This window comes from Necator americanus, chromosome I (assembly GCF_031761385.1).
Source record: "Necator americanus strain Aroian chromosome I, whole genome shotgun sequence".
Classification (NCBI taxonomy): domain Eukaryota; kingdom Metazoa; phylum Nematoda; class Chromadorea; order Rhabditida; family Ancylostomatidae; genus Necator; species Necator americanus.
In genome coordinates this window covers 36,576,972-36,588,733 of record NC_087371.1, presented here as the reverse complement: position 1 = coordinate 36,588,733, position 11,762 = coordinate 36,576,972, and the positions used below count along the sequence as shown (strand labels likewise).

General features: G+C 39.1%; 2 protein-coding genes across 2 annotated transcripts; one reads left to right on the top strand and one right to left on the bottom strand.

Moving 5' to 3' along the window:
- Nucleotides 1-3,564: 3,564 nt before the first annotated feature.
- On the bottom strand, nt 3,565-8,306 carry RB195_007987 (uncharacterized protein; the record flags this gene model as incomplete). The annotated part of the gene is made up of 13 exons (XM_064181922.1): nt 3,565-3,658; nt 3,796-3,881; nt 4,434-4,541; nt 4,600-4,746; nt 4,822-4,900; nt 5,131-5,215; nt 5,784-5,932; nt 6,001-6,086; nt 6,899-7,040; nt 7,226-7,326; nt 7,917-8,059; nt 8,202-8,238; nt 8,298-8,306. The coding sequence occupies 13 exons, from the start codon at nt 8,304-8,306 to the stop codon at nt 3,565-3,567; spliced, it is 1,266 nt and encodes a 421-aa protein (XP_064038675.1).
- A 336-nt stretch (nt 8,307-8,642) lies between these two features.
- Nucleotides 8,643-11,451, top strand: RB195_007986 (uncharacterized protein; the record flags this gene model as incomplete). The annotated part of the gene is made up of 4 exons (XM_064181921.1): nt 8,643-8,677; nt 11,087-11,172; nt 11,272-11,357; nt 11,440-11,451. 4 exons carry the CDS (start codon nt 8,643-8,645, stop codon nt 11,449-11,451), a joined length of 219 nt encoding a protein of 72 aa, XP_064038674.1.
- Nucleotides 11,452-11,762: the final 311 nt, after the last annotated feature.

Genomic DNA, 11,762 nt, shown 5'->3' with positions numbered 1-11,762 from the left:
TTATCCCTCCGGGATCGATAAATTGGTACCAGGCATGTCTGGGAGGATAAAAACACTGACTTGACCCATCGGCTAACCCCCGCAAGTCATTGTATAGGCCAACACGCGTTCCAAAACCCGAACGATTACGAATTCCAGTAAAACGCGTTGGCGGATCCCAAGTGGATTGATATGCCAGTGACTTTATCCTTTATCTCTACAATGAAGTAAGGATTCATGCAATCTGTTGTAATTTTTTTTTTCATTCTGAGGTCAAATCTAAGATTGTAAGGATGAAGAATAAAATGTCTGACCTTAATCAGTCCGTTTGGGATCCACCAACGCGTTCACATCGATTCAGAATCGTTAAAGGATTGCGAACGTGTGTCTAGCCTAGGCAATGACTACCAGGCTCTGCCGATGTCCCGGCTCGAGTCAAGTCAGAGTTTTTATCTTCTCGGACAAGTCTATTATCAATTTATCAAGCTAGGATGCAGGAGACAGGAGGGATAAGAGTTCCGGTTGGGACTTCGCCGGTTTCGACCCATCGATCGATCATGCAGTCACAGCGGAACCTCTTAGTAACTGCGCACATCCGCTGCTCTTTCACCACCGAAGGGTACAGCCCCCAGTACTGTTGTCTTAATAATTGAAAGACGGATTTGAGTTCTGACGAAGTCCAAGGACGTGTTAGTTTGGGCAACGCAGTGCGCATCTACATTAAATGGACCTTTCCTGATCATCTACCTTCCGCATACTTTGTAATAAGTCGAAGAAGAGACGTGATAACAAATTGCAACATAAATAAATAAATAAATAAATAAATAACTGCATGACGATATAATCACTAGTATATGTGCTCGAAACCAAAGAACAAAATCACCAAAGAAAAAAAAAAGAATAAACAGCGAAAGAAAAAAGGGCAAAAAACGCACCAACGATGATGATTGAGGAAGTGCTGGCGGAAACGAAAGCAGAAACGAAGTCAAAAATAAGCGAGCACTTGAAAAGATGCACATATTTGCAGTAGTAGTACAGTACTTGTGCAGTATCACAGCAAAACAAAAGCGAACAGAAACAAATTAGATAATGTCGATGCAAATTTAAACTAAACGCATCACCCCACGAATTTGAGGTGGTACGGATTTCAGGTGGATTATTCGTATGCGGGATCGTAGATTAAGGAGAGGGGAGGGGGGCTCTGTCCATTTCTTCCTAATGCCGTAAAAAACGGTCCGGAGGATACGACTTCGAGCGTTCAGGCGCGCTATTTTCTACGAGGTGTTTGACTGGAGCGCGCCAGCCTTGTGCGGCGCCGCATTTTCCGGGCCGTTCTTGACGGCAATTAGGAAGAAATGGACGGAATCACCTCCCTCTCCATAATCTATGATCCTGTATACGAATACTCCACCTGAAATCCATACCACCTAAAATTCGTGGGGTGATGCCTTTAATTTGAATAGATCTAGGTGCACATTCATGGTTGAACACATAACCAATGAATGTCATGTCAAATAATCCAGATTCCACTAACGCTATATGTTCCCAAAACCAAACAAAAATCTAGGCAGACAAAAAAAAACAACGAATGAATTACGAAAGAGAAAAAACAGCGACGCGTGAACAATGATATTGGAAGAAGTGCTGTAGGAAATGAAAGGAGAAAGGAAGTCAGAAATAAACGAATAATCAAAAAGATGAATTTCCGGTAGCAGAATGCACGTGAGTAAGCGGAAAGCAAACATAAAAATAGCGAAATATTATTTATAAATATATAATAAATAAATACTAATATGTAATATATATAATATATTATATAATAAATACTAATATATGATATAAATAGATAGCGGAAAAGCGAACAGAAGCATATTAAATAATTTCGATCCAAACTTTGAATAGATGTAGGTGTACGTCCATGGTTGAACACAAAACCACTGAAAGTGATCTCAAATAATCCTAATTTTCAATTCCTAAACGTTTATTTTGGTGAATCACATCAAAAATTAGCAATTTTCAGGAGTTAAGCTCGGTTTATTTCCCTAAACGAATAAATAATACGAGCTAAATTCCTAGAAACAGCAAAAAGAAATAAACGAATAATCGAAAAGATGTATTTACAATGGTAAAAATGCAAGTATTATAGCAGAACAAGAGCGAACAGAAACAGATTAAGTGATGTCGATCAAACTTAAAATATGGGAGGTGCACGTCTATGGTTGAACACAAAACCAATGAAACTCATGTCAATAATCCCAATTTTCAATTCCTAAGCGTTTATCTCAGTGAATCACATCAAACGCTAGCAATTTTTAAGAGTTTAGCTCAGTTTATTTCCCTAAACGAATAAATAATACGAGCTAAATTCCTAGAAACAGCAAAAATTAGATGACCTCAATTATTTGTAGAATCAATTCAATGCATGACACTTATGAGGTCGTCGAGAAGGTTCGCTCTATCCCTTCAATGATCTACGATAAAATCACATGATCAACAATGCACCGTTCGTTTCAAAATGTCCGTGGTGAATTAGAAATCCTGAACGAACACCAATCATTCAATCAATAAAGATTCGAAAGTATCGCTATCCTGAACTCATTTGTTCCCTTCCTTTCCTTATGATGATTAGTCTGATCCTAGTTCTGGTATTTTTTTTTCAAATCTTAAAAATTAATTGGTGCATCTGAAATTGAAAAGAATAATTGGACTGTTTATTGTCCAACAATTTCAAATTCTTACTCTTTTACTATAATCTGTACACAAAGGTAATGTCGTACATCCTTTTTCTTTTACTGGTACATTCGTAATTAAGCGTAAAAATCGCAATAATTTCCACCAGAGTTTTGTCCTCCTCTTTCATGGATTTTCGTTCTCGTCAGCTTTACTGCTGGATAAAAACGATCAAGAGCAGTTAATGTTAAAAGTTTAAAAAAGCTTAAAAAGTTATGAGAGGATAAAGTGTAATGAAATAGAGAAATGTAATGAAATAATAAATAAAGATAAATGTAATGAAATAATCAACTTCAATTAAACTTCAATTAAACCACCACAGTTCAGTGTGTTCTTGTTCGAAGTCGATGTTGGTCACACACACCTCTTAGTACGGGGCAATTACTCATCCAAAAAGGTTCTAATCCTTTCTTCGTTTGCACATTGATGAAATGAGGTGATCTTTGTCGTATATTTATGTTGAAAACGACCCATTTCCAATAATTGATTGAAGTGATTTATTTATTTATGGCCTCGCCGTTCTATCCCAGCTTGCGATTCTGCCCAGCAAAGTTTGCTTCATGACCACATCCATGACATTCGGCTCACAGGGTAGGAAAGGTTGCCTTACCCAAGTCCAACTTTTCAAATCTTCTCAATGATCGCTAATTTTCTGTTCTCTTCTCTAACATCTCTAAGTTTTTCGTTCAATTTCGCAGCTCTGAAGTCGAAGTCAGAGACATGAGATAAATTAAATATTTCTGCCACTGATGGAAATGACCTCTGCCAGTCTAAATTCATAACGAAAGATGCTTGTCAAGGAATGACTAGATAAAGAGATTTATTAGTCCTCTACGTAGGGAATGATAAATCTGATTACGCTGTTCCACATAATCCATTATTGCACATTGCTGGACAATCTCCACACAAAGTTCCTCGCTTATAGACGTAGCCGTCCACAATATTTCCGCTGCAATAGCACTTGCTGATTATTTGAAAATGGTTGTTGAAAACTCCAAGAAATTTCGGCTGAATAACTTCAACTATAAAATTCTTCCACTTATTTTAAAACGATTTTATAACTATGTCAAAAAGAAAAAGACTAACGCTGGGCTGTAGCGACAAACGGTGTAGGTGTTCGCCGGACATTTGATAACTGCGCATCCGACCTTTGTTGAGGTACCCCAAACCATCTGGAATCAAATCACTGCTGTTCGAGCGCTGCCAATGCATAACGTTACGGTGTGCACGTCAGGATTTTGTTGTTAAAGGCATCACCCCACGAGTCCGAGGTGGTACGGATTTCCAGTGGAGTATTTTTATAATGGATAGTAGATGATGGAGTGGGGGTGATTCCGTCCATTTCTTCCTAATCGCCGTAAAAAAACGGTCCGGAAGATACGGCCTTGAGCGTTCCGGAGCGCTATTTTCTACAACGAGTTCAATTGGAGCACGCCAGCCGTGTGCGCTCACCACATCTTCAGGGCCGTTTTTTTACGGCAATTAGCAAGAAATGGACGGAATCACCCACCTCTCCATAATCTACGGTACCGTATACTAATACTCCACCTGAAATCCGTACCACCTCAGATTCGTGGAGTGATGCCTTTAAGATCAGAACATAAATGTATTATCCTAAGAGTATTATCAAAAGATATTTAATGTTCCTAGTCTCAGTGGAAAACTATCCTAAAATTCCTATCTTTAAGGTTTCTAAACTTTCCAACGTTCTAATTTAGTCTTACTTGAGTGAATGCGACAGGAGCATTTGGCTTGTCCCTCACTCTGGCACGGAACTGCATAGCTGGATTAACTCCACTAATGGTGATTTGATTAAACCATTGTTGCATTGCCTTAATTTAATGTGATCTATTTCATATTTCGATTATTCTAGTGTAAATCGACACTTACGGTTCTAACGGCTTGTTCTAAATCGTTCACAAGGGCGCCGGAATAATAATTTTCACCTTGACCCCCTCGCGACGAAACAGCTGACGCCGTCAACGTGCATGTTTTCGCTTGAACAAGTGCGCTTGATTCAAGACTACAGTCATACTCCTTGAAATAAGCTGTTACAAGTATATAAAAGCAAGGTGTACATAGAAAAACGATATGTATAAACTGAATGCTAACCATTTTATACATATTAGCAGCAGTGGGACAATTCTGTCCACTTCTTCCGTTTATGATTAGCCCTCGTGCTACCTGAGACCTGCAAATTTGATAAACTTATCAATTAGAAATTAATTTCAAGGTTTTTCCGTCAATTAAATATCCGAAAAATCTAACAGATATGCCTAGTACACAAACTAGCAATAAAAATGGATAAATCATTTACTCGAGGTTAGTCTGAAGCTGTGAAATCACACGCGATCAGGGTGGTGATTCTACTTTTTTTTCAGGGTTTTTTTTGCCCATTTTGGTGATGTCGCATTCACAAACCTGTATGAGTTGTGCACGTCGATGACAGCATTTCGTACGGCGTCCGTCACTTCAGCATTCGCACACTTCGCTGCTCCTGGTGCTGCTAAAAAAAGGAGAGAAATTGTTATTGGCAAGGAGGACGTAAGTGCTAACTGACAGTAGAATTACATATTTGGCGGACTTCACACACGATAAGGCTGATTTTGTCTTGAATTTGTCAATAGAGAGGTCTCTTCATGTTTAGAGCACAGGACAATTGTTGAGCAACAAATTGCATTCCACAAAAAAACGGGAAAGACTAATAGACTGTGGATAAAAGTTTAAAAGTCTCAGAGAATTGTTGTAAGAAAAGTCGTTGTAGGCAGCAAAATAGAGATAAAACTATCTAAAATACCCCTAATCTGTAACTAATAGTTCTGATGAAAAAAGACAAACAATTTCTCAGTTTTATGAAAATAACTATACTTATGAGTGGACTTGAAGGACTTAAAGACATTTCCAAAGAGATTATGCAGAATAAAAATAAAATCCAACACTTTTAAGATGGATTTCCTGCAAATCTTGTTTGTATTATCCAGCAGAAATAAACACAGCAGGTATTAACTACTGGACAGGCAGTAAATTTTTGATGTTGGTTTATTTTCCATCAAGTATAATTTAATTTAACGAACCAGTGGTGGTTCCTTGTGGGTTGGGGTTTGGAATCACTGCTTTAGCTTTGCAAAGACCATTATTGCAGACGGCGGGAGAGTAGAGCGTACAATCGGTGTCCTTTGTGCATGGAGTGCCTCGTTCATACAAGACAGCGTTATCAGGAACGCTAAATTTAGGGGTAAAGAGTGCTCTTTTACCTTAGAATATGAATGCTGGAAAGCTAATAAAACTCACATGTTGCTGTACATACAAGTAATAACTACCTTGTCCGTACACTTTTTATATTGACATCCCAATGCTACATTTCTGTCATAAGCGAGCTGAAAAGGCTTTGATTATTAGAATGAAGAGCAGCTAAATGGTAGCTGGTATTACTTTAAACGGATGTGTTTTCACCACACAATTAAAACTCGATAATACTGCTATTTTACCAGAACTGCCAAGTGCTTTTCTCTTTTTTTCTTTTCTAGAGGGTAGCGCAATGACAGCATCCTATGTTAGCAACATCCAGAGCACTATCAGGCTCTAGATGTAAGAAAGTGATAAGTACGTCATTCCTTCAGTCTTACCCGAATTCTGACCCTGCTTAAGCCTTACCTCAAACTGGAGTGACCAAGCAGGATCACACGACAGTCAAACCTACGACATGAAGTGTGCAATAAAAGCAGCAAAACAATATTTAAGCATCTTGGACTCTCACACTTGTGTTATTCACAAACAATTCACTGATCCACGTTACAGGACAATCAGTGAGAGATGTTTTACCATAATCCTAGAAAATGAGCATCTCAGATCCGAATAATCCAATATTCTCCCCTCGGACAACTATGACCTGTTGCCAAGTGCAGCAGAAAGGAGTTGAAGTGCAGGGTCCAGATGATAATGGAGTACACGTCAAGTTTTAAGACGGAATGTCAAGAACTCAAAAATTTTCTAAGTTAATTCACTATGTAATCGACTTCGTTTCGAATTTGATAGTGTCCAGTATTATTGCCTGAAATTTGCATTTCTGCTCCATTTGTTTGCTCCTAGGCACTGCAGGTTAGTTATTCATATTCGTATATCAGCTGAGCTCATTCCCCGACATCGATGATGGCTAACTGATTTTGAGATTTCAAAAGGAAAAACCCACATTAGCAAATGTGTACAGTCGTTTGTCATTGTATTTATTTTGATCGTTTCGCAAACCATAGTACTGAACCGGTTGGTACCATTGCTTCACCGCATCCGGAATAAGATTCTTTTCAAGGGCACTGATCTGTTGTGTATCATATCTGAAGGTAGAGATGTGATAAATCAAGAAAGCAGTCCTAGTTTTCTGAAAATTGAAATGGTTTCCAATAGAAGTAGTAGCACCAAAAACGATGGAAAGATTTGCTCAGTAGTTTGGGTGTAAAGGCTAAGTTTCCATCATTTACCAATTTTAGCTACTATTCAATAAGATAGTAATGATTCTCACACTTGAACGTTTTGTCCATATTTTGCAGGGTTTACTAATGCTTCTGAACACGAAGCTCCTACAGCATCAATTGCTGCCTGTTCCAGATCGCAGTCATATTGCTGAAAAAAATGCGTCATGATCTCAACAGCAACACCACCATCCGCTTGCAGAAAATTCTCCGAAAAAAAGGCGGAACATATTTGTATTTGTAATTTTGCCTATTTGCAAGGGTTCTTGCCCTATTTAGTTTTTCGGCTTTTATTTACCACATTTTCGGCACAAATGGTTGTAAAATTTGACTGCTTTCAAGCTTACATATTACTCTGACCAAAAATTAGTAAGACGTTTCCAATAAAAAGACATATTATACATAAAAATTCATTACATCTTCCTTGAAGTACTCCCTCTTAGCAGCAACACATTTATACCAACGCTTCTTCCAATGTTTGAAACACTTTTTATTCTCGATTTTAGGAAATGTTAGTTTCAGCTATCATTCGATGAAGCCCATGTGTTTTCCACTGAAGTTCTACTAAACATTTCTAGAATTTTGCTCCAGATTCAATTATAAAGTTTAACACTTTGGAAAGTAATGACGCAACCTGACTTAGAGAAGTATACTAGCTTTATCTGGAGACTTTTACGTCCTTGTATAACCTCTATGAGATAGATGGAGAGAATAAATAGAGAGCGAACTCTCTCTACTTACCAAACTGTACATATTCTTTCCTGCATTTAAATTTCCAGCGTAATTCTTGGCCGATCCTTTTACTATTTTTCGTCGAAGATCATTATGGGCCTTACGAAGTGTAGTGCGGTCGTTATCGTCAAGATCGTTCCCAGGACACATTCCTTAAAAACCAAAGCTTATTATGCTTATTGTCGAATCGTGTTCATCGCTGATTACGGGTACACTAGCACTAGCTTTCAAACTACCATTTCTCATAAATGTTTCTCAAACTTCCGTATAGGCTCAACAGTACTCCGCACTTACCCGCATGTGTTGCCACTGCGAGGGAAAGGAGGAGAATCTGAATTCAATTGATAGAAAACCATTGCAGAGGCTCTGTCTGGAATATGGAATACTTACCACCAGCATCCTTATTTGGTGACACTTGCTGACTATCTGAATAAACGCTGTCTTTTATACGCTGACATTTGCAAGAGAACAGAACTGTACTTCAATTGTGACGTTTCGAAACTGTACATTTACTTTGTTCAGAAATGTTGATACAGCTAATAGGATAAGCCGTGAAGAGTTTCTGGCCGTCGCTGCAAATTGGCGGATATTGATTTATTCATTATTCCACACGACTAATCTGCACAGAAAACGGACAAGTCATTTCGATATGATTTCAATGTAATGATGATTCTGATTTGAGTATAATAAGAATGGTTGCAGTTTTGTGTAGATGAGTGTCCTGAATTTAAAGGCATGAGCCCACGAATCTGGGGTGGAACGGATTTCAGGTGGGTTATGCCTATCCAGGGTTGCAGATTATGGTGAGACAGTTGATTCCGTTCATTTCTTCCTAATTGCCACACTGTCGCGCTCCAACACAACTTCTCGTAGACAACAGCGCCCCGGAACGCACGAAGCTCATCTTTCGGGCCGTTTTTTACGGCGATAAGAAAGATTTGAACGGAATTACAATCTCCTCCGCAATCTACCACCCCATATAGCCGTTACTCGCCTGAAACCCGTACCACCCCAGATTCGTGAAGTGATGCTTTTAAGTGTATAAATAGATCCAGATGCAATGTCAAAACAGACGGTTTTGCTCTAACTGCTTCAGCTCGATCTCTGCAACTTCAACCAAATTGACTGTCGGGAACGCATTCTGTTGATACAGAACTCCATGACGTAAGGTGCGCAGCACAAATCCGCGGCTAGTTATGGTTCCGCTCGCTTTCAGAGCATCGCTTGTTATTTAGATCAAGAATAAAATTGAATTTCCTCTTGTTATTCATAAAAACCACATATTTAGATATCACTGGAGTTATTGATGAGCCCTCCTTGATAACATTTCAAGGCATGTGAAGCGAAAACGTATGGAATATTAATGTCTGGAAGCTGCTGAGACCCTCTGCAGTCAAACATCGTTCCAGATCAACGTATGCAGAGTGCTGTAAAAGTAGGTTCTGAAGCTTCCACGCTGTTAGTGTGTCAACAAATCTTTGTAGTCTTCAAGTACTAATGTTCGCATCTCACTTCAAACGAATATTATTGTTATTATTATCATCGTTATTATTATTACTAGTCGAAATGGGGTGTGTGTAGCACAGTCGGTGAGAGGTTTGGCTGAGATCAACGATCGATCGCTGCTTCGAAACCGCTCTAACCAGCCAGCTAGACCTTTCATCCTTCCGGGATCGATAAACTAGCACCAATTTTGTCTTGGAGGATAAAATTACTGGTTCGTTCATCGGCTCAACCCGTAAAGTAAGTCATCGAGTTCAAGTTACGCGTGATATTCTTTGATTTCAAGCGCTTCTTTTTAAATGTTGACTCTAGAGCACATCGCTGTATGCCTATCTCTAAACTTGCACATATTTCTTATTCATTTGGACATTTCTACATCTTCTTATACTTAAATTCAGGACGCACATCTGCACAAAACTCTTATTATACTTAAATCAAGATCATTATCACTCCAAAACCGTACTGTTGTGCATATTGGTCATGTGGAATCACTATACAAATTAATATCTGCCGATTTGCAGCGGCGAGCTGTAGCTGGCTGTATCAACATTTTTGAACAAAGTAAGTATACAGTTTAGAAACGTATCGTTTGAAGAACAGTTTTGTTTTCTTGCAAATATGAGCGCATAAAAAACTACGTTTACTCACATGACCACAAAGTGCTAGCAAATAAAGATGCTGGTGATGAACATTCTATACAATGGTGTAGGAACGATTTTGATTATAAGTGAATCTGGAACGAGAATGGAAACTGAAAAATTCCGAAGAAGTTTCCGTAGGCCTTCGTAGTAAGAGCGGGCGTCGGTGAGAGGTCTTGCTGTGACTGCACGATTGATTGTTGGTTAGAAACTGATCTACTGCCAACCAAGTCCTTCATCCGTCCGGAATCGATAAACTGATATAAGACTCATCTGGTAGGATGAGACATTGACTTGACACATTGGTTAGCTCCGCAATTGATTGTCAGGCCGCTCGCATAGACCTATAACGATTCTCAATTAAATTGGAGCGTGAAAGCGCATCCACATAGGGTTGATCAGCGACATGGACTTTACCATTTATGGTGGATAAACGCATAGGTTTTCCTGGATGAGCGCGAAAAATAAACCCCCTTAGATGATGAGAAATGTTCCGCAACAATGTTGATGCACCTAACCTTATCGGAAGGAGGGTTCTCGCTTTCCCAATTGAAGCTATGATGGGAAAATGACCGCAGGTACCGTTCCAAGTGAGACGCGTGGGACTCAGATTCAATCCTGCACACTGCATTTGTGAGTCTTGAAAGCAACCAATCTTTTTGTCGCTTATGTCAAGCAAGTGGTAAAGACAGAAGTATGTTTCTGTTTTCTTTTTCTGGTAAGTTTGTGCAAGTAGATGTTTTTGTTGTAGAGATCATTTTTTTGGTGATCTTTTTTTTAGGATAAGATTTCCAGCAATATAACGGCACTTTGTCTGAACCACTAGTGAACCCTGCGGGAGAAACGTTCAAGTGTGAGAATCCTTACCATCTTATTGAATAATAGCTAAAATTGGTAAATTATGGAAAGCTTGCCTTTATACCCAAACTGCTGAGCAAGTCTTTCCATCGTTTTTATCGCTACTACTTCTATTGGAGAGCATTTCAAGTTTCAGAAAACTAGAACTCCTTTCTTGATTTATCACATCCCTCTCTTCAGATATGATACACAACAAATCAGTAATCTGCAAAAAGATCTTCTTCCGGATGCTGTGAGACAATGGTGTCAGCCGGTTCAGTACTATGGTTTGCGAAACGATCAAAATAAATGCAATGACAAACGACTGTACACATTTGCTTCTTATTAGTGTGTCGGAACCGTGCTGCTCATTTCCCAAGGCTAAGGTTACCCGTCTCTCGCTTGTTGTTCTGCAACGTGGATTAACGTGTTGCTATTGAATAACACAAGTTTGGGAGAACAAGATACTCAGGTGTTGTCTTGCGGTTTTTATTGCACATTTAATCTCTTGGGTTTGCCTGTCGCGTGAGTTTGTTTGACTACTCTGGTTTTAGGTGAAGGCTTAAAAATCGTCTCAGTTCGAGTGGAACTGAAGAAAAGACAGAGGAACCACTTTTTTTTTAAAAGCATCTTTAAAACGCGAATCTGGAGTGGTTTCAGGTGGGTTGTGACTACAAGGGTCGTATAATGTGGGGAAGAATGTGATTCCGTCCATTTCTTCCTAATTGCCATAAAAAAAAAGCCTGGAAGGTCTGACGCGCTCCAATAGCACTCGTTGTGGAAAATGGTGCCCCGGAACGCTCGAAGCCGAGCCATTTTTTGCAGCATTTAGGAAAAAATGGACGAAATCACTCTCCTCCAAATAATCTACAACCCT